Genomic DNA, 22199 nt, shown 5'->3' on the forward strand with positions numbered 1-22199 from the left:
GTTTTTATTTTTTATTTTTGATGCCATCATATGAATTTCAATTTTGTGTGCCTTCAAGTGCGGTCTGCCTTGTATATGAAAAATATTTTTCACAAAATATTATATTAGAAGGTTAGCCTTAGTCCTGAAATTACGGTCAAGAGAGTTCGAACGCACTGTTTTACAAAAAGTGACGATGACGTCATCATTGTTGGGAAGGAGGTAAATGGAGGAAGACGAACAGGAGGGAACAAGGGGCGGAGGCATCGCCAGAAAGAAAATGCCACACTTGAATGAAGTCTTGTTCTGAGCTGTGTTGCAGCTTTCTTTTCCGAGAAATATTTTCTTCCCTTTCTCCTTCTTTCCAATTTTTGATAATAACCACTGGCGACAATTCCTCGTTGGCTCTTATTTTTCCTTCGTTATATCAGGTAAGAAAGCATGTTTATAACCGAGAGGTTTATGAACTGCCAAATACATTATTGAGATGACTACTGCATACTTTTCTTTTGATATGTAAATCTTTTGCCGTGTAGTGCTGTCAAATCCTTCGGACTTTAAGTGTAAAGAAAACATTAAGGTTCAACAAATAGAAATGTAGCTACTTTGACAAATACTTAGTTACATGCTAATTACTAATAGTACAACACACTTTTCGTGTGTGTCAAATGAAATAAATAGCTTATTTGACTCATGCACCAAAAGTAAGCAGATCAATCGAATACCAAATCACCTAGAGTAAAAAAAATAGACTCAAAACGGGTTTTCAAAGGGACAGTGTAATATTAAGTGCCTCCTAATAGTATAAAAAACTTTCAGTAAAACAAACAAACACATAGATTTGAATACAGGGCAAAAAACATGTACTATCATCAATCCATCCATTATCTGCACCGCTTATCCTCAGTAGGGTTGCGGCGGTGCTGGAGCCCACCCCAGCTATCTTCGGGCAGTAGGCAGGGAACACCCTGAAACTGGTTGCCAGCCAGTCACAGGGCACACAGGGACAGACAACTCACTCGCTCATTCACACCGAGGGACTACTTTGGACTGGCCAATTAACCTTACATGCATGTTTTTGGAGTGTGGGAGGAAACCGGAATGCCCGGAGGAAACCCACGCAGACACGGGGTGAACATCCAAACTCCACATAGGGAGGCTGTGGTAGCTTGACTTAAACCCTGAACCTCTGCACCATGGGGCTGCGCGCTAACCACCCCTGTCGCCGTGCCGCCCCACATACTATCGTAATAATTTGAACTGTTATATATATATATAAAGAAAAACAAGTCGATTTTTTTTTAGATTTTTACACAGTGGAATCTCCACTTAGGTCGACCCCATCTTTGTCTGACATCCTGCGCCACGGTGTGCTCTGAGCTCACCGATACAACATAGTAACCAACTAATAGATAGCATCCCATTTAAAACTCAATTTTGATTTAAATAATAAGCAAAAATCTGTTTTAAAGGACTCCACCGACTAGAAATTTATAATTATTTTACATGGCTGTTGGTTTAAGATCAGGGGATAGTGTAATTGTAACCTGTGCAGTCCTTTGAGACATTTTGTGATTGAGCGCTATTCAAATAAATGTGACTTGACTTGACTTAAAGGGTCTCCTAGGTCAAAATGTTTTGTTACGCTTTTAAAGGAATATGGACCCATGTGGGGGAGGCAAAAACTGGAACAGGAGTGCTCAAAACAAGTATGGTAATTATTAGCAAGACCACAGTACCAAACAAACAAGTGGTCATGATGCAACTCGAAAAATGCCCACACGAGAAACCAGTAACCAAAAACCAAACCTGGAGTAAAGTGACAAAGAAACTAGAAACAGATCAATCTGACAAAGAAACTGGAAACAGACCAATCTGACATGGAGGTGAAAATTACAATGACCCAACAAAGTAGAGTGTCCGAACAGTCACGGATATGAAGGGTCTGAATGATAAGTCACAAGTGTGTAGAGATGAGACACATCTGTGCCCAGTTCAAAGGTCGGTTGAGGCCCTCTGGTGGAAGGAGGCTTACTTGACCTTAACATTTTTCCCAACCATCTTAGACATGCCGTCCAGAAATTAGAGGTAACATCAGGCCTAAGAATTCCAGCCTGACCCGGCTCGCGGGTATAAAAGCCAGAAGTAGCCTGAGCCCAACCTATTAACTTGATGCTAGGGACCAAGCATCACTCGTCCTTCTCCCTCAAGGACAGAAGACCAAAGTATGAAGTCAACATAACTCATGAGGTATGGAATATGTGTGTCTTAAGTTTAGATTCAAACACCTCCATTGAGGTTGCAGATGTTATCTCAATGTTCAGAGCATTCCACAACATTAGGGCCCAAATGGAGAACACTCTCGAGCCTGCATATTGGCTCTTGGAATTGCTAGTAGACCAGTATTTGAACAGGGGCTACTTACAAAAGCAGGAACATAGAAGATCAGAAAGATAGGAGGGGGCAAGACCATGGACTCTTCTGTATGTTAGTAACAGAACCTTAAAGTCACATCTGAAACGGACTGGGAGCCATTTCGCTAAAATTGGGGTGTTGTGATCAAACTGTTTTTTCATAATCAAAAGTCTCACTGCCGCATTTGGAACCAGCTGCAAAAATGTGATGCTAGACATCGGAGAAACAGGAGAGCAATACATAACAGTATTGAAGACAAGAGGTAAGAAACACATCAATTATGATTTAAGCTTCAGATTGCGAGAGTATCGGGTGAATCTACGCAAAATTGCCAAGATAGGGAAAAAAGCTATTCCAGTGATATTTCTTACATGTGACTATAACTCCAGATCTGGGTCAAATATGACAAGACAAGACAAAACAAACTGCAAGGGTTAAAATATTTTTTTTTTAAATGATCTGTACGAAGTCCCTCAACCGTGAAAATACTGGTTCAATTCAAAGTTGGGTAGCTTCAAATACTTTGGATATGTGGATGTATAACTTATGTATAGTATCAACTCTAACTGTAAGGTTGGATGTTGCTCTTCGAAATTCCATTAAGTCAGTTTTTATTTGTTTTTCTTCACACATTTGAGCATAGCGTAGTAGTTTCAGGTGATTTCCTTATACTTTCATACTAAAGTTCAGTGAGCCCTTCAGTTTAGCCTTTCAGTGTACCCGTGGAGTTGTGCATATGCTGCTACATCCCAGGAAATATTCTGCCTGTTTTTTTTAAATCAAGGGCAAGTTACTATTTATATGAGGAAATCCCCTCTCTCTCATAGAAACATTTTATAGGTTTTCTGCTAGGTTCTAAGGTATGGTAGTAGTGGTGGAAGAGTGTGAAGTATTTTCTGCTTTTCCAATAACAGAGCAGGGCGGACCCTGCTTTTGTGTTTGTAAAACGTGAGCATCGCTGGGTGGGCTTTGTGTGTGACAAAGTGCAAGGGGGCCATTGCAAAGTCGGCGCAGGCATTGAAGGGGCCCACCTACCAAACCAGGGGGAAAAGTGATAAGTTGCGGTGGATTCTTTGAGCATAAAGGCGAGAGTTCTGGGCTTGTGTTGAGTCTCAGACTGGGTGTGTAGACGTTTTGATGTGCGTATGAGTTGGGTTCAATTCACACATACTGTATGCTTTTGTGCATGCTAATTAAACATTTTCACTGACTTGTTCGACAAAATAATACATTTTTTATGTTGGTTTTGTACATACAGACGCTGCCCTTGTTATGAACGAGATCATTCGTAAGTTGAATTTGTTTGTAAGTGTCTTCAGTGCTATATTTTGTATGTTTAAGGTTTATATAAGTATGTTTAAGGCTTGTATGAGTAACCTGTTTTGTTTTGTACTAAAAAAAAATCATCAAATAATGTGCTCTATAAAGATAAAAAAAAGTTAAATGTAACTTACTTTTGGGAGATGTGCTTCAAGAGGTTAATGTTAATGTGTCATGGTTGCCCAATTGGCCGCGCCCGTGTGTGTCCCAGTTGCCATGGCGCCCAATTGGCTGCATCCGTGTGTTTCACGGTTGCTATGGTGCCTAATTGGCCCCGCCCATGCGGCGCCAGCTGCTGCTCTTTGAGAGATTGTCTTTCTTTCTATGTAAAACTCAGCGCTCTCTTGCTTCAGTTGTCAGCCCGTCAAACGAACTTCTGCCCCACAAGACGTGGATTCTGACTCGGTCCTGGTTTCTTGTTGATCTCTCTTCAGTCCGGTATTGTTCCCGTTTATTTTTTGTCCTGTTTAATTTCGGGTTCCAGTTTTGTTTCCGTCTATTTTGGTCCTGTTAGTTATCGATATCCTGATTTGTTGTCAATCCTGTCTGTCCCTTCCTGTCCAGTATCGACCCCATCTGTCCGATATCAACTCGGGCAATTGGAATCGGTCTCGTCGGTCTCTGGCTTCCTGTCCTTCCACGCCAGAACGGCTTCCTAACGTGCATGACTCCCCATTTCCCATAAAATAAAAGGCCTGTGTGAGAATGTCAAACGATTGGGTCCTGTTTCTGTTCTGGTTCTGACATAATGTTAATGTTCTGCATTTATATAGCGCTTTTCAAGTCAATGAAGACCTCCCAAAGCGCTTTACAATATGCTTCACACTTTCCCCTCTCTGTGGTAAAATGTGGCCGGAAAAAAACGTTAAGACCATTTTCTCAACCACATCAAGCTTTCTTATTCCACTTTTCTTTTAAAAGAAACGGCTCGCCTCTTCTTTCCACTTTACACCTTCCATATACATGTATGATGGATGCACCAGATATTAAACAATAAAAATGTCGAAGTTCGCGCCGGAGATAGTGTAGACGAAGAATGTGAGGTGCGCGTGAATGATGTCAGTAGGGCGACGAATGTCGCGAGAGTTGGTGCGAGCGTGTAGGGGAGCGCTAGAGTTTAGTCTTGGAGAGAGTTCGGTGTGTTTACAATAAACGGGTGCTGACGGTTGTCACTCTCCAAAGAGACCGTAAGTTTTTCTAAGTATGTTTTCATGAATGAGAAGCAAAACGACATGCTACATTCGTGGCAGCGGTGGGATTACGAGCAGGTGAAGGAGAGATGCTTACACACGAACTAGGAAGTAGAAGCCGGATTTTTTCATCGGGGTGGAAGCTTGGGGACCTCTCACAGCGCCACATGACGATAGTGGCGGAAAGAAGCACTACATTAATGTCCTGTACTCGGAAAAAGGTGCACACAAAACAAAATCTACTTTACAGCAATCTCCGGATGATTTTCGACATTCCGAAAAAAAAGGTTTGTATCTACAGTTTTACGTAAGTCTAATGGTCATAAGTAATGGAGCGTCTGTATTGGTTTTGGATTGGTTGTAACTGTCAGGGACTTATACAGTGTTCTCCTTTGCCCGCATCCCTGCGTCCTAGACGCATCATTTTTGCTGGGGACGCATTGTGTCAAATCAACATGCATCCATGGGACGCAACTTTTTTGACACCAAATTGTCATTATTATCTGATTACTTTTTTTTTTTAAACAAAGATTTCCCGCAAACTTTTCGTCAGGCAGATCCGCCATTGTTGTTTTGATCTCGCACCGATCTCGGCAAACAAGATCTCGTTCTTCGAGATGACGTCATTGATTTGGTGGTTGTCGAGTAAAAGAGAAGCATACCTCTGTAAAAGCAGTTGGTATTAGGTGCAAATCAACAAAAAAATTGGTAATTTCTTTAACGTCGGTAATAAGTCGAAACAAAATACAGAAAGTGGTAACAACGGCAATAATTCCGGCTCGAAAAAACGGCGGAGAAATTTTTCGAAAGACCGCGAAGGCAAGGAAAACACGTGTTTTAAAGCGAATGATTTGACGTAAGATAAACAAAAGAATACTCCTAGCAAGAAAAGGACTTTTCTGCCAAAATGGACTCAATTATATTCCTGGTTACGTTATGAGGAGGATGATAATGGAGGCTACATGCTTTGTGATGCGTGCACCCAGCGTGACAAAAAAACTGGATTGCATAAATCATTTCGCAATACGAACTTTCAGAAAAGCACATTGGATCGGCACAACGACAATGAAAACCACAAATTAGCTATGAAAATTTCGTTGCTGCAATTGGACCTTGAGAAGGCATTACAACTGTGGCGGGACAGCAAACCACGAAGAATATATGAACTGAAAAAAGTGGTTAAAACTGCATGAATATATAGACTAATATTTCAGCAATATTATTTTGTATAATGTACAATGTTTTTGTGAACTGAAAAATCTGAAATGATAACTGCTTTGTATTACCAATTAAGTGTGATGATTAAAACTGAAGGAATATATAGATTTATATATTTATTTATATATTTGTCGCTGATTTACAATTTCAACCTCGATAACACTAAATTTTGGGGACCCATAGATCTCTGTTGCGACCCATAGATTTTTGAGCATGCGAGTCCCTGGGACCCATCACTTTTCAGAGGTAAAATGAACACTGCTTATTGTCACAGGCAAAAAAAATAAATGCATATATCATAACTTCTGTCTGCCCCTCCATCAGAACTGACTCAAAGACAGAAGCCTCAAACTGATTGGGGCTATAGCAACCAATTTGATGTGGATTAATCTATGAATCAACAACATAAAATTAATTCTAATGTCTGTTTTTGAAATAGAATTTTAAAAAAGTGCTAATTTACATATTTTAACAACCATTAACGTTGCACTGTCTCAGTCAAGATCCTTATTTGTAAAATACAATACAAAAAACTATAAAATTGACAAAACCACAAATTTGTCAATTGTTGTTTTTATTTGAACGTAAAAATAACGGAATAAGTCTGTAATAGAGGAATGGAGAATTTCTAATCCCAAAGATATCAAAACAATGGATTTCACAAAGGGTTGGGGATTATTCGGATAATCAAATAGGTGTCGAATAACCATCTAGTTGTTGCACCAATAAAATGATCTTAATCATTTGATGTTTTGGAAACACTGAACAACTAAAACACGAGAGTTAGGGGACATTGAGGACAGGAGTTGATGATCTCCACTTGAGGCGAAACTACAATGACTGATTAAGCTTCAAGTGATGATGACTAGGCCATTAACTATTTTCTATGGCTCACTGATCCCTTAACTGCCTGGGTCTTCGGAGCACCATTGAGGACGCAACTCAAGACAGCTCTATCCACTGCTCACGGTACCTGGCCTGAGTTTGTGTTGTGGCAAAGACCTGTCAATCCCTTGATGTTTATTGTTGGCCCAGTTTTTTTCTGTCTTCCTCTTCTTCTGCCCTTCAGAATGAACTTGGCCAGTCCTGATCATCTTGTTATGTGACTGTTCCACTGTGGTTTTGATCTGCACACAGCTGACAACAATTCTCGGTACCTTCCAACGTGCCCTATGATGGTGTTGCGCACTGTTTCATTTGTCACATGGGCTGTGTAGCTGATGCCTACAAGTGTCCTGTAGAATTTCATTTCGATGGCCTGGATTTTCATTTCCAACTTTGCTGTCAGAGTCCATCTCTCGCAACTGTCGTCAAACTTTTGAGCTTCAAAGTCACAGGTGGCAACACACAATGCAGGGGAAGTACTGTTGTAATACACATTTACTTCAAAATCAGGACAGCCTGCTTGGTTGTCTCAAGATTTCCTTACTTGGTTGTGCAAATTCACACTTGAGTGATAGGCAAACACTTCAGAGTTCAAACTGTTTGTATACAAGCAATGAATGAGTCCGTTTTCTGTTTGGTCTTAATAACATGTGACTCTTGTCATGCTTCCTAGAGATTTCTTGAGTGAGAGGACAGTTGATCTTTGAAAGGATGGACCACTTATCTTCATTTAGTACTTATATGTTTGTCTTTCCTGTAAACTCATTTTTTTAAGTTGTTTAGTGTTTGGATGCCAGAACTGCTGCAATTTGCTCCACATTTATGGTTGATCAAATTTCACGGTTGAAACGTTTTATATCAAGAGAGACTTTGTTTCTCTGTGCTTGTGCTTTGATGAACTTTGTAAAGATCGGCGAGGACTGTTCCTTCTTGACTTATCACTGCAGGGCATAAGTGTTCTTTGCCTCACAATGTTATGGCTTGTCTGCGGCTCCACCATGCCAAAACATGTCCTCTCATTCAGGCCTAAAAATGTAGTCTTTGCTCTCATCACTAATGGAAAAGGGATTAACACGTTGTATTGTCAGTATTGTAATGTTCTTTTGGATCCAGCTGTCCTCTCTTGAAGGTTGGAGATAAATGAAGAACTGCAAACATGTTGAGAATGACTTAGCTTACATTGCTCTTCCTCCGTGTTACATTCTTTCAAGCCAGCTCCAATATTAATAGAGAAGAGATGTGTCGATTAAAAATTTGGAATTCTGAATAAGTTTGAGTAACTTCTTTAGCGTTGTTCGACTTACGAACGATAGATAAGATCATTTTTTTTTTTGAATGTTGAAAAATATCCGGACATTGCTGTTAGTTAGATTTTGGATTGCACATCTTTTTCGGAGTGCAGAACAGTACTGTAGTGCTTCTTTCCGCCACTAACGGCGTGTGGCGCTGTGAGTGGTCACCCAGCATCCACCTCGAAGAAGAAATCCAGCTTATACTTCCTGGTTTGTGTAAAGATAACAACGTGTACTGTATCGCTAGCGTGCTAAGAACTCTGACATTTTTATTGTTTAATATCTGGTGCATCCATTCAACATCGTTGGTGTAAAGTGTAAAGAAGAGATGAACCGTTTCTTTTGGAATGAAAGTGGAATAAGAAACCTTGATGCGGTTGAGAAAATGGTTGGATCGCTTTTTTTCGTCCCCTTTCTACCTCGGAGTAGGAAGTCGCCTAAATGTTATGTTGGTGTTGTGTTCATAGTTTACATTGCCAAGATATGATTTTATTCATAGGTGCACATATTCAACAATGTCTGTTTCATACAATGCTTGGAATATAATATAATTAATTTTCATTGTAACATGTGAAATGCACCATGAAATTAACATTCATTTTTGGTACAATGAATAAAAATAACGTGATGATGAAATAAAATCGAATGCCTTTTTGTGTGCCATCGACATCACTTGTTGGTAGAGTGGTTAGGTTTCAGTGCACTCCCTGCCGTGACCCAGTTTCAAATCCTGTTGCATCTTACTGCTAAGTTTGAGCTGAGGAAAAGGGAAACAAAATTTTATACAGATTTTTAATAAAAAAATAAGGGTGTGTGTTATACATGAGTTTGCGCTATACATAAATAAACATGATACCTAAAAAGAGACGTCTCTGTTAGTGACCTGAGCCGAAAGAGCTGGTTTTCCAAACAGAGCCGGAATTCCTATCACAGTTTGATAACATTCATTCGAATCGGTTTATTCCGCGATGGAAGTACACAGCTGTCAAAACGACAAGGAATCACAAGAAATTGTGATATTGTTGTTGTAAAGTCCACCGGAGACGGTTTGTTTCTCAAAGCAAAGTTCATCTCGGCCTTCCGACCGCTGCCCACTGTGAAAGATTTGGCGTCTTGCTGCGTGCGCTACAATCTCGTATATTCGAGTCCAGACTTGTGTTGCAGCAAGAGGGCGAGAAAACATTGCGCGTCCCACATCCACCTCTGAAGGTATCGAGTCACCGCCATGTTGGAATCGGGGGGAGATGTTGAGTTGCACACACAGCAGAAATACAAGAATCGGATACCACTCTAGAGATACTATGGAATGACGATTAAAATCTCTAAAAAAGAAATATGATGTGCGGCAAAATAACTGAAAATATTTTGAACTCAGCTTTCTTTCTTAGTAGTTTCGGGCAATAACCAACACCTTTTTTAATAGTCAATTATTCACGGACTACTGAAACGATTGGTCAAATAATCACATAATTATTATTTTTTTCTTTAATTTATCATGAGGTTGATTCACTTATGTGGCAAATGATAATAAACAGAAAAAAATCGAATACAAAGAAAAATGTATTTTATTTAGTTTTTTAAATAAAAGGCGGATTCGTACAAAATTAAATAAAAATTCCCAAAAAACTAATTAGGCACAGTGCCAGGTCAGTAAGGACCTAAATACATAAATAAACCTCTGTCAATTTTATAAGGACAGGAGAATGAAAAATACATTAAAATAAAGTGACAAAAATGGATCCCTGTAAAACCAAGAACTTGGCTTTTTAGCAACAGGAGAACAGTAACTAAAACAACTATTATGTACATGTGGTTCAGTACATTCAGTGGTCAACTGCAACGTCCGTAGCAAAGGAACTTGATGATTCTCAACAGTTTGAAATCAAACTGTTTCATCAACTGATGTTTGTCGTTTTTAATGTTTTAACAAATGACGTTTGTTCTTTCCACTACTCGCATTTAACTTCAAATACGTTTGTCAAGAACATTCCGGCATAAAGCTCAAGCTCTTTTACAGCAATATATACGTGTATAGAATAGGGATTCGATTTGCAACCTCAGTGGAATTGTTTAAATCTAGGCTTAAAACACACTTCTATTCTATAGCTTATGAATGACCTAAATTTCCTGTTGACAATATCTGTATATTATTTGTTATTGCAATATTTGTTGCAGCCAAGTCATCCTGGAAAGGGGGATTATCTCACGTAAGGTCCCCTCTCAAGGTTTCTTCATTTTCCTTATGTTGAGGTTTTTGAGTTTTTCCTTGCCCTCATGTAGGTTTTAGATCAGGGGATGGTGTAGTAATAGTCTGTAGTTTGCAATAATCTATGGTCTGTACAGCCCTTTGAGACACCTTGTGATTAAGGGGTATACAAATAAGCATGACTTGACTATGCATGTCATCAAAACCGTATTGGCTGGAATGTTATTTACAGGCTAATCTTACAGAGGCGAGTCTGACTCTGTTTTGTTTAACTGTCGAACGTGCTGTTCAATTGTGTGTCATTGATGTACTGCCAGAATACACAAGGTCCACTTTGCAAACTTTGCAATTGGACCTTTTATTCGCCATATCAAGGCTAAAATGCTCCCAATATTTAGAAGTTCTGGTACACGTACTTGATGTTGACACTGTCACTTTTCTATGTTACCGGTCAAGACATAGATGGATTTGCGCATGAGAGACACTCAGCAGAGGTTATTAAGATGCCTCACCCTGTTAATAAATGTGTCCGGCAACAATAGTAGACAATGGAATTAATCGTCAAATATTTCTATTTTCGATTTTCGTTGATCACGTCGACTAAACGTTAAAGCCCTACAGTAGCTGTTCTTCACATAATGAGACTACTGAAAGAGCTGCCACTTAAAGGGGAGCTCCATCCAGCCATCCATTAAATCAAAATCAAATCAAAATGTATTTGTTAAGCACTTTTCAACCCATGAATTGCCAAAGTGCTGTATCAAACATTCAGTGGACAACAAGGAAATAAAATCCCCTTCTTTTTACCCAGCCAACAATCACTACACAAACACTTAATACATTGACACACAGTAGTTAAAAATTTAAAAAATTAAAAGATAAATAAATAAATACAATTATGGCCGGGTACATACTAAACATGTAAAGGAAAGGGACCCGAGGGAGGCTCATCCATTCTCATAGAAATGGCAGCAGATGGCCTCATGAAGGGTTTTTAGCCATCTAACCACACCCTACTAGTGTGTGAACACCCAGACATGAAAAAACACTGAAAAAAAGGAAAAAAAAAAGAGTTAAAATCTGCAGAACTAAAACATAAAAACGTGAAAAAGAAAGTAAAGTATACTTCGGTGAAAGTTTAGAAGTGTCACGAGGCGTGGTGGAGTGGAAGGGGTGACCGGACCAGAACGGAGGCAGGAGGCAGGAAGGGAGAACTCAATTGCGTAACGATCCAAAACTTTTATTCACCAAAATAAAAGTTGTCCAAAACTCTGGGACATGATAAAACAAACAGTTGTTTCTTCCAACTCAACTAAACAGGACAAGGCATAACAGAACGGACAATGTTTTTAAACTAAAACAGGACAAGGCATAACAGACCGGGGAATGTGTAAATATAATGAGCCAGCACCCGCAAAGCCCACAATCCAGCCTTAAATAGCAGACACGCGATTAGTTGAACTGCTTCAGCTGGTGCCCAGGGGGCGGGGCAGACCAGTCGCCAAGGCGACCATGACAAGAAGTGAAAATAATCTAATTAAAAGAAACTCTCAATTAAAAGCCCTATTTAAAAGTGGGTCTTGAGCTTCCTTAAAAGTATCAAGGATTGCTGCGGACCGTTCCATAGGCTAGTGTTTTAATTCTGCCTCACCTTAGGTTTTGGTCATCACCTTAAGAACAGTTAACATACCACTGCCAGAGCACCTCAGTAACCACAAAGGCTCATATGATAAAAGCCAATCAGACAGATAGGATGGCCCAAGACCGTTAAGACATTTAAAAACTAGTGAAATCGGCTTAAAATCGATCCTAAAACTCATGGGGAGTTAATGCTGCAATTTTAAAACTGGTGTAATGTGATCCAACGCCCCAGTCCCTGAAAGCACAAGTGCTGCTCAATTTTGCAGTAGACGCAAGCTGCCATTAGTCTTGAAGGGGAGACCGGAGAGCAGGGCATTACAATAATCTAAATGAGTGAATACTAAAGCATCTGGATATAGTCTTCATAAGTTTAAACCCAATTTTAGTTATATTTTTGAAATGTGTAATAAAATTAAATTTAGAATTTTTTAAAAAAGTAACGTGTTATAGATTTCTACAATCATGCAGTTTTGGTAAACGTTTCTCTCTCTGACTTTTAGGACAGATGAGTAAAACCTCTGTTTTGGCCTGGTTGAGCTGTAGGAAGTTCTCTGCCATCCATGACTTAGTATCTAAAATAATTTTTAAAACGGTATCTATAGAATTTGTGACATCAGAGGAGCAAAGCCGCTTATTTGTGGTCTCTAAACCCTCTATAACAGGGGTGGCGAACACGCGGCTCTAGAGCCGCATGTGGCTCTTGGCAAATAAGAATGCGGCTCTTTGCCTCATCATATTTTCTATATACTGCAGCTCTTTGCCTTGTTTCATGTTTAGTTTTTTTTTGTAAGTATTGAGGGTGGACACTTTCCTTGAAATCAACACAAAAACAACACTTGTTGTATGTGAGAGGAGTGTGTTATGGGAAATAATATGTTTTAAATTGTGTGTGTTTGTGTGTGTCTGTCTGTCATGGCAGGTCAGTGCGTGGTGTGGCTCTTTGACTCTCACAGTTAAAAATTTCGGCTCTTTTTGTCAAACTTGTTCGCCACCCCTGCTCTATACAGTACCAAGAGCAGTGCGATACTGATACTTTGGAAGCCGGGTGGTTTCATCCGCTAAGGTGGTTTAAACAAAGGCAGGGCAAACAAACATTCATGATAATCTGTTGTCCATATGCTTATAAACTGTCACGGCCTCCCGCGCGTTAGCAATTACGCCAACATGCTGTTTAGACGGGATGCAACGGCCCGTCTGCTGGGCCCCTTTCTTGTCATCGAGTATTGCGTTTGTTGAATTGCTACTGTGTTAAAACCACACACAGGGACAAAAGTCCACCAAGGACCAGAATAGAAGAGGCCCAACCCAAAATTTCACACAAGCTAACGCTTAACTTTTCGAGTTGACAATATGTCATGCCCTTGGCTTTGTGATGTCAGTCAGCTATTTAATGCCTCCTAGTGGTAAACAACATTTTAAAAATTATTTTTCTTACACAAAAGGCAAAAATACTTGAACTATCATAAGAACATGCATTTTTATGCAGTGGGAAATGAGCATTTATTTTACAGAACTAAAGCCTCACCTAATGAGAGCTGACACAATAGTCTGCCGTCTTGCTGCTAGGTACCCAAAAACCTGAAAAAGACAAGGCTAGAAATGAGAAGTGAAATGGTGCGTTTTGGTCACTTTGAATCTCCAGAATTTGTATTCTTTCTTTTGCTTTTTAGCACTCGTTTTCGGTTGCACGACATTAAAATGAAAACAATTCATATGTTCATGAATCAATTTCCAATGGCAGAACTTAAAGGGACAATAGTTGACCCTTAGATGTCACTGTATTGGGTAGTGCAACCAAAAACGAGCGTTACAAAGCACAGGGGAGATTTCAAACTAAGAAGACTCAAAGTGACTAAACTGCACCTTTTTTCTTTTTATTTTGCCCAGCCTTTTACAAGGTTTGTGGTCTTTGGGGTACCTGTAGCGGCAAAATGGCAGAACATCTTGTCAAGTCCCTCTAGGTAAATGGTAAATAGTCTGCATTTATATAGCGCTTTTCAAGTCAAAGAAGACCTCCCAAAGTGCTTTACAATGTGCTTCACACTTACCCATTCACACACACATTCACACACCAATAGCGGCCATGCAGCCATGCAAGGCCGCATGGGGCTTTGGGGGCATTAGGGATTCAGTGTCTTGCCCAAGGACAGGTCTCATGTTTTTCTCGACCTACTGTATGAGTATTAAATAAAATGCACGTTTACATACATTTTCATGTATTTTTGCTTGTTATTCAAATTGATATTGTTTATTTGTTTACTTGTTTTTTACCACTATGAGGCTAAAGAAGACACATTTTTCCATTAAGACATGGATTTCAAACTCAGTTTGGCTCTGGGGCCGGATCCAGACTGTGTGTGGAAAAAGTGTATTTTACTTTGGCCAATTTTTTTTAGACATTGTAAAAGAGTTGTAAATATGTGTATTCTCCTATCGCGTCTTTATCACTATTGTGCGTGAAAATGAATCAATAGTGGCGTTACACATACTTATTGCAGGGTCCTAATTTCTATACAACAGAGAAATCTTCTAATCAATTTATGTATTTTGTTTCAGACTGAATGTGATGTTTCTGTGATGAGTACGTTTTTAATGGATATGTTGAATCCCAAGAGTTTAAGCTTTCCAATGGTATGTGTCATGACGTATCTCAGTGACAGTTGACATCGTACAGACACGCATTTGCTTCTCAACAGTCCGACAGCCTGTTAAGTTGTCCTTATTGATTTGTTATGACTCAAATCCTTGTGCTGAATGCTAGGGTTCTTCTGCCGTCCATCGTGGATCTAAGGGAAGGCAACGTGACATCCAATGCAAAGTGTCAATAGTAATTAGCTCTGAACCCCTGGTACTCCAAACAAAAACAATACAATTACAAAATAGTATATAATATGGACTACTTATGCCTAATATGCACAAATATGATTGGCCTAAATAAGATGTTGTAATGGTGTAATAGTGATGTGTTATGTCCCTTGAGAATTTTTATGATTAAGGGCTATACAAATAAACATGACTTAACTTTAAATGCACAAGCATTAAATCACTCTCTTCCCTCCATTTATCCTGCCTCCTATCCTGAACACCGATGGTAAAAGTAAGATAAGAGCGGATCAGTGGGGTGAAAAAAAATATAAAGGCTCTTTGAACTCAGTTTGGCATTGTTAACACATAGTTAATAGAGATAATATACTTTCAACATATTAAGGACACCTCATACAAGGCACCCCAGTTTTAAATAAAGTGGTAGTAACTGAATTTATTGTTAATCAAGAATTGAAAATACATTTCCGCTAACTGGGTCAAAGAAAGTGTGTGACTAATACAAGGATAGGATCGTGATTAATCACATTGGCAGACTTCTGGCAGTAGAACCCTGCCAATTTTGAAGAAAGATCGCACTTTGCTCTGAGTCATGTACGAGTACGTCAGCCCATTCATAAACAAAAGATGAATCAGCGAGATCCGGAAAAGTGCTTGTTTGTATCTGGGACTCTGAACCTCCCCTCTCTTTTTGTGCGTCTATAGGTTCCTGAATTCACTATGGAGGAGGGCAGCTGCTTCAGTTCTTAATAAGAAAAAGTTTTCCCATCTGAAAACCTTCCGAAGTGGACGCATTTCCTGGAGAACAAGTTTCCCCTCAAAAGTTTGAAGGACCTCGAGAAGTTCGATTCCGAGACCACCACCATGTGCCACGTGATCGTCACATGTCGCTCCATGCTGTGGACGCTGCTCAGTATCGTGGTGGCCTTCGCCGAGCTCATCGCCTTCATGAGCCCCGATTGGTTGCTGGGGTCTCCTCGCTCAGAGTCCGACCACGGAGAGTACAAACCCTCCCTGGGTCTTTATAGTCGTTGTCTTGACCTCGCCACCCGGGGTGGAGGGGTGAACTGCGGGCCCTATGCCGGGACTTTCGGCGAGGTGGCCAGCGGCTTTTGGCAGGCGGCCATGTTGTTCCTGGCGGCGGGGATATCGATTCTCGTCGTGGTGGCCTGCATCTCTGTCTTTAGCATGTGCTTCCAGAGCATTCTAAAGAAAAGCATTTTCAACATCTGCGGAGTCATGCAGGCCGTTGCCGGTAAGTCGTGCGTTGACTGTACTGTATACGACAAAGGCAACATCTTGAGTCCGACCTGAATTTCGGGCCAGGTTGGGACCAAAATTTCAATTATTACCTCTGGGTCAGGCAAGACTTCTCTCTCGCTGACTTTGTTTTGAAACTAGTAGTTTAGGCCATGATGTAATAGAAACACACTGATTAAATCAGTATCTGGTCCCAGTGCACTGTGATGTTACTACTTTAACATCACAGTGTTTCAAGACATTGGGTAGTTTTGGCTATAAGAGACCAGGGTCCGCAAAAAACAGTAGTTGCCGCATCACTACATGTAGTGTACTAGACTCTTGCAATGTCAAATCAAAAAATGTTCTTCTGTCTCTGTCTATGATCCACTCGTTCTTTGTATCTCTGCCTCGCAAAGTGCCACACCAGATTCTTAAGGACGTAATGCTGCTGTGGCTTATGGCCCAATTTTCATCCTGTCAAAATAATGGACGGCCTTAAACTCTTAAGAATTGCTCAATGATGGAAAATTGTCAGTTAATGTAACCTCAGCAGAAACAGAAATATAAAAGATGTTAAAGTTTGTACAGTCTTGTTTGACAAAAATAAGGTTTTTGTTATCATAAATCTCTCTTTTTCCAGAGTCCTTACAAATAAAATAGGACATTTTGGGCTGTTTTTCAAATTCAGTCCTGCAAATCAAGTTAATTGGTCAAACTTGGGCAGAGTCGGGCCTGTTTTTTTTTTTTAGGCCCGATCTTACCTCTGGTTTTAAACCCCTTGGAGTAGCTATGTCAAATCTTGTTGCAAACAACGTTCACTATGTTGTTATCAATGACAGTAAAGGCAGAAGTTTTTCATTAATGGTAGTGGTCTTGCAAAAGTAACCCGTGAGCACTTGAGCCAGGATCTGTTTTTTGTTCCCTAACCCTCCAGGCCTGCTGCTCCTGGTGGGCCTCGTCCTGTATCCTGCCGGCTGGGGTTCCGACAAGGTGAAAGGGTACTGCGGCCCGGAGGCCTCCCCCTTCAGGCCGGCCCTGTGCTCCCTGGGATGGGCTTTTTACGCCGCCATCGGAGGAACCGTGGCCACTTTCGTTTGTGCCGTTTTGTCAGCGCAGGCTGAAATCGCCACCTCTAGCGACAAAGTGCAGGACGAGATTGAGGGGGGCAAGAGTCTCATCTGCGTGCTGTGACGCCTGCATGACTGAAGGGAAAATGGACTTGTTGAGATCAGAAGCTGGAGCTGTTTGCAGTTTTAATAAGGCAGAGTTGAGAAGACTTTGGTGGTAATGTGCATACAACCCAGTCAGGCATAGTACCAACACCTGCACACAAAACTTATAAAACTCAATCAAAAAACTGACACCTGCTCTCCAAACAAAAAAAACGTATTAAATGACATTTATCGCACTACCAAATCTATGAAAGTCCAATCCTGCCGTGTGTAAAAATGAATGTATCAATAAATAAATACCAACAAATATATGTCATATAGGATTTATACTATTGAAAGTCCCTGGCGGGCCGCCGGGGTTTACATTTTCCAACCAAAGTCGATCATTAAATAATATAAAATTTCAAACCTAGATAAATGTGATGTTAATCAAAATAGATTTGAGATATATCATTTAAAAAGATTTCAAATGCCATTTTGTGCTCGCTAGCTACCCTTTTTTGTCTTCTCACTTGTTTTTTGTTAATTGGTTGAATAGGTAATATGTGTGGTCTTCGCCGACAAAATACAAGACAAAATACATGACAAAATACATGAAAAAACATAACTAAATGACAAAATACACGACAAATCCCTGACAAAATAAACAACACGTCATGACTAAAACATTACAAAACACACGACAAAATTCACGACAAAATTATGATAAATTACAAGACAAAAACCTGACACAATACCTCACAAAACATGATGCGCGACAAAGTACAGGGCAAAATAAATACATAAATAAATCAATGACAAAATGCATATGAATAAATGAATAGATTGGCTTGTCAGATACAGTATATAGGTATTACGTGATTTATGTGTGTGTTCATTTATTTATATTGCATATATTTGTAGGTATTTATACATATGGCAGGAATCAAAGCACTAATAAAACAAGTTTTGTTGTGCAACCTATCGGGAAACATGGATATTTGCAGTGAAATATTTTAAAAATATTTTTAATTAGGCGGCTAGCTAGTCTATTACCACTAAAAATTTATTGTATTAACCCACAAAATGTGAATGAAGTCTATACTGTGAAGTGTGTTTTAACTAGTTTTTTGGGATGCTGTCAAATTGCTTTCAATGGAACAACATTAGGGCAGCACGGCGGCGCAGTGGTTGGAGCGTGTGTGGAACAGTTCTGAGGTCGTGAGATCAAATCTTCCTGTGTGGAGTTTGCATGTTCTCCCCGTGCTTGTGTGAGTTTCCTCCGGGCACTCTGCTTTCCTCCCACTTTCCAAAAACATGTATGTCAGGTTAGTTGGCCGGTCTATATTGTCCCTAGGTGTGAATGAGCGAGGGAGTTGTCTGTCCCTGTGTGCCCTGCGACTGGCTGGCAACCAGTTCAGGGTGTCCCCTGCCCACTGCCTGAAGATAGCTGGGATGCGCTCCAGCACCCCCGCAACCCTACTGAGGATAAGCGGTGCAGATAATGGATGGATGGGTGGAAAAACATCAAATTAAACTGTTGTTTGTCAGACTTTCAATGGGTTCAGCAGTTGTCGCTAATAAAAAGGTTTAGGGGTTAGATTACGCAACCCATTTCAACACCTTGAATGTTTCCACTAAAAAATTCAATTCATCTTAGTTATATTGTAGAAGTTTTTTATTTTTGCTCACAGTTCTTAGTGCATGCTGCACCATTGTTGCCAAAAAACCTTTGGCTCCTGTACCTTACAGACATACTGTGTAATATTTCACCACTGGATGTATTGTGTCATGCAACCGAAAATAAGTGCTCCAAAGCACAAGGAGGAGTACAAACTACAGAGACTCCATGTGACCAAATCTCACCATTTTAATTTTCTTTTTTTTTTTTATAACCCAACTCAAGATTTTTTGTCAAAGTAAGCCAGTTAGTGTAAAAGCCGAAACCCAATGATTCAATGGGAGATTTCTTACACTAAAGCAGTGAAATCCAGGGTAAAAGAAATCCGCTCGCCTCTCCACAAGATCAATCTTTAGTTTAAAGTGATCACTCGATTTTGATGGTAACACATTACTTTGTCCATGCCAAATCTATGACTTTCAGCACGTTTCGCTGAAAAAAAACTCGAGCATGATCGAGGTGTAATGTCTTGGAGTGACAGCTTCGTTTATTTGGCTTCATGCTGTCCACTGCCTAACAATTTAAGAAAGGAAACATACAGGTCTTTGCTCGTCTCCCTCTAAGGTCGCAGCGAAGTGCCATGGGATGAGACTTCAGTTTGTCTCTTTACCACGTCTGTCTTCGCCTGTCTCCGCATCCGTTTTAAATATTTTTTTTCATGGGGTCTCTTTGGGTCCTACGACACTTTGTTCCTACACTTCATACTCAATGCTTATACTCTGTGCTTAATGCGCTGTACGGAGGCTAAGTTAAAACAAAACAATGCCACCTAAAACACCACTGCCTTCTAGTGTAGTGGAGTTGCAATTGAACTTTCTCGGTAAGTGGAAAAAATACTTTCCCTGAAGTCAAACGCGCCCGCGCCCCCTTTGACAGAGCATCGCACTCCCCAAGGGGACTTGCCCCACTATTTGAGAACTACTGCATTTAAGGGACATTGTGTATTATTTAGCACGACCTAGTGTTACAAAAACTTCTCTATAAAAACAAGAAAATTGATTTGAATATTAAGAAAGAAATACATATATAAATGTGCTTTTTTTTTTTACTTTTGTTTGAGAAATTTCCATTTATTTTACATAATATCAGAATCACCTAGAGCAGAATTGTCAAACTTAGTTTGGCACCTAGGCCACATACAGTAGGTAAAATAATGTATACTTAAAATGTCTAGCTTATCAGAGTGCATTTTTTAAATATACTTGTGGATCGAGGAATTTGAATTTAATTGTACATAACATGATGCTCAACTAGGGAGAGCGTATATAATTGTCCGCCATCTTGCTGCTAGACATACCCCCCCAAAACCAAAAATCCCATGAAAGGCTGGGTAACAAAATGTGAGGAAAAGTTGTGAGGTTTGGTCACTTTGAGTCTCTAAAGTTTGTATTTTCACTTCTGTTTTATAGCACTTGTTTTTTGGATGCACTACACACTACGGCGACATCCGGTGGTCAACAAGAATATTCATGTTTTTGGCCATGGAGAATTTGCTGATGTTAGTGTGGAGAAATACACTTTATATGAATAAAAACGTATTTTTATCAAACTGCAGTGGTTGGAATGTGATTTGGGGTTTTAAGAAACAGTTTAAGGGGGAAATAGTAACTGACCTTTTTGTAAACGTTTTTCATACTTATTCTCATGGGACAAGACGTAAAGAAAACGGCCTTTTTGTGACTGCAGTGTAGGGATGGGCAACAATTTGGAGTCGTGGGGCACATTGGGTTCCAATATTTGGCCAAGGGGCAGATCCTGGAGACTTAAACAATTTTTCTATTTATGAATGACTATACATGCAGACATGTACATATTGTATTTCTTTATACTTGTTTTTAAATAGATTAGTTTGAAACCCAATGTCATGAAACTAACAGTTAAAAGAATAAATAATATATGAAGTCCATGTTTAAATTACTAAATTTGACATTTAGTTTTGTAGTATTACTGCAGTTAGATTTTTGTAGTATTTCCGTAGTGTATTTGTAATATAACTCACTGTCGTTTTATATTTGCAGCATATAAGTAGTATTTTTGCAGTAGTATATATTTTTTAATTATTTTCACAACCGTATTTTTTGTGGTACTGAATTTTTTTGTAGTATAATTTTTGTCTTATATATGTAGTATTTTGCAGTATTACCATAGTTGTTTTTCTGTGGTGTTTATGCCTGAAATAGTATTTTTGTGTTATAGTATTAATGTAGTTTTTTTTAGTATTTTTAAGTATTTCCATATTAATATTTTGTCGTATCTATAATAGAGAGAGGTATTTCTTTAGTATTTTAGTAATATTACTGAAGTTGCATTTTTTGTGGTTTAATATTACAATTGTTAGGGGAAAAAACTATACCGGTAATATAAATATAGCGTTTACCAAATTGTTCGGATTAGTTATCTGACTCCATTAACCAAACACAAACTTTATTCTCCTAACAAATGCATGCTCTTTTCTTAAATTAGGGAAACATTGACAAGAGAGGCTTTTCCACGCGGGGGCAGATTTATTTTCTTAATTTATTATTAAGTGAATTCCATCGAATTTTGCCCAATTACTATCGAATGAGTCTAATTAGTCTTGTCGAGCCTCTCATCTCTCGTTCTCCGATCTTGTATGTCTGTCTTGTCTCTTCCGTGTTCCGTTTTTTTTGACACGTCGGGGCATCGGCCCCTCCTATGGATCATGCTGACTCCTCCCCTGGGGCTGCCAATGTCACCTCCTCCTCACCGGAAGGCTTCTCACGTGGCCTCCACCCAGTCGCCACCTCCTCGCCGAAAGACAAGACGCCGCCATTTCTGGAGGGCTCAAAACAAGAAAGCTTATCAGCTCAAAGCAATGCCAAGCGTTTATCAAAACAAGGCCTAATTCCCTCGTAGGCGCCCGACTATCAAAATTCCCCAGCCAAAACACTCTACACTTCAGCCTTCTATGAAAAATCCCCACTGCATTCAACAAATTTAATTTGTATTATATTAAATCCCTTATAGTCAATTAAATCAAATAAAAAATCCTTCACTATGTAGTATTTTGGTGTCATTGTATTGCCCTAATAGTATTTTTGTAGTATTTCTATTTTTTTTTTTTTACCTTTTCAGAATTAAACCCAAATAATGTTCCGTTTTAAGCACTCAATTTTATATTCAGTATTGTACTAT

General features: G+C 39.5%; 1 protein-coding gene across 2 annotated transcripts; it reads left to right on the forward strand.

Moving 5' to 3' along the window:
- Positions 1-267: 267 nt before the first annotated feature.
- On the forward strand, positions 268-20061 carry LOC148365830 (LHFPL tetraspan subfamily member 2a protein-like). 2 transcript variants are annotated; one of them, XM_088336266.1, is made up of 4 exons: positions 268-410; positions 2159-2229; positions 15675-16224; positions 17146-20061. In XM_088336266.1, exons 3-4 carry the CDS (start codon positions 15834-15836, stop codon positions 17400-17402), a joined length of 648 nt encoding a protein of 215 aa, XP_088192392.1. In that variant the 5' UTR covers positions 268-410; positions 2159-2229; positions 15675-15833; the 3' UTR covers positions 17403-20061. The 2 variants fall into 2 exon arrangements, with proteins under 2 accessions (XP_088192392.1, XP_088192391.1); XM_088336265.1 differs by lacking the exon at positions 2159-2229.
- The last annotated feature ends 2138 nt before the right edge of the window (positions 20062-22199 follow it).

This window comes from Urocampus carinirostris, chromosome 5 (assembly GCF_059441175.1).
Source record: "Urocampus carinirostris isolate Australia breed hairy pipefish chromosome 5, RoL_Ucar_1.0, whole genome shotgun sequence".
Classification (NCBI taxonomy): domain Eukaryota; kingdom Metazoa; phylum Chordata; class Actinopteri; order Syngnathiformes; family Syngnathidae; genus Urocampus; species Urocampus carinirostris.

Coding starts and splice junctions, on each gene's coding strand:
- LOC148365830 (XM_088336266.1), top strand. CDS start 15,834: ATGTGCCACGTGATCGTCACATGTCGCTCCATGCTGTGGACGCTGCTC. Junction 16,225..17,145: donor AGTCATGCAGGCCGTTGCCG/GTAAGTCGTGCG, acceptor CTAACCCTCCAG/GCCTGCTGCTCCTGGTGGGC.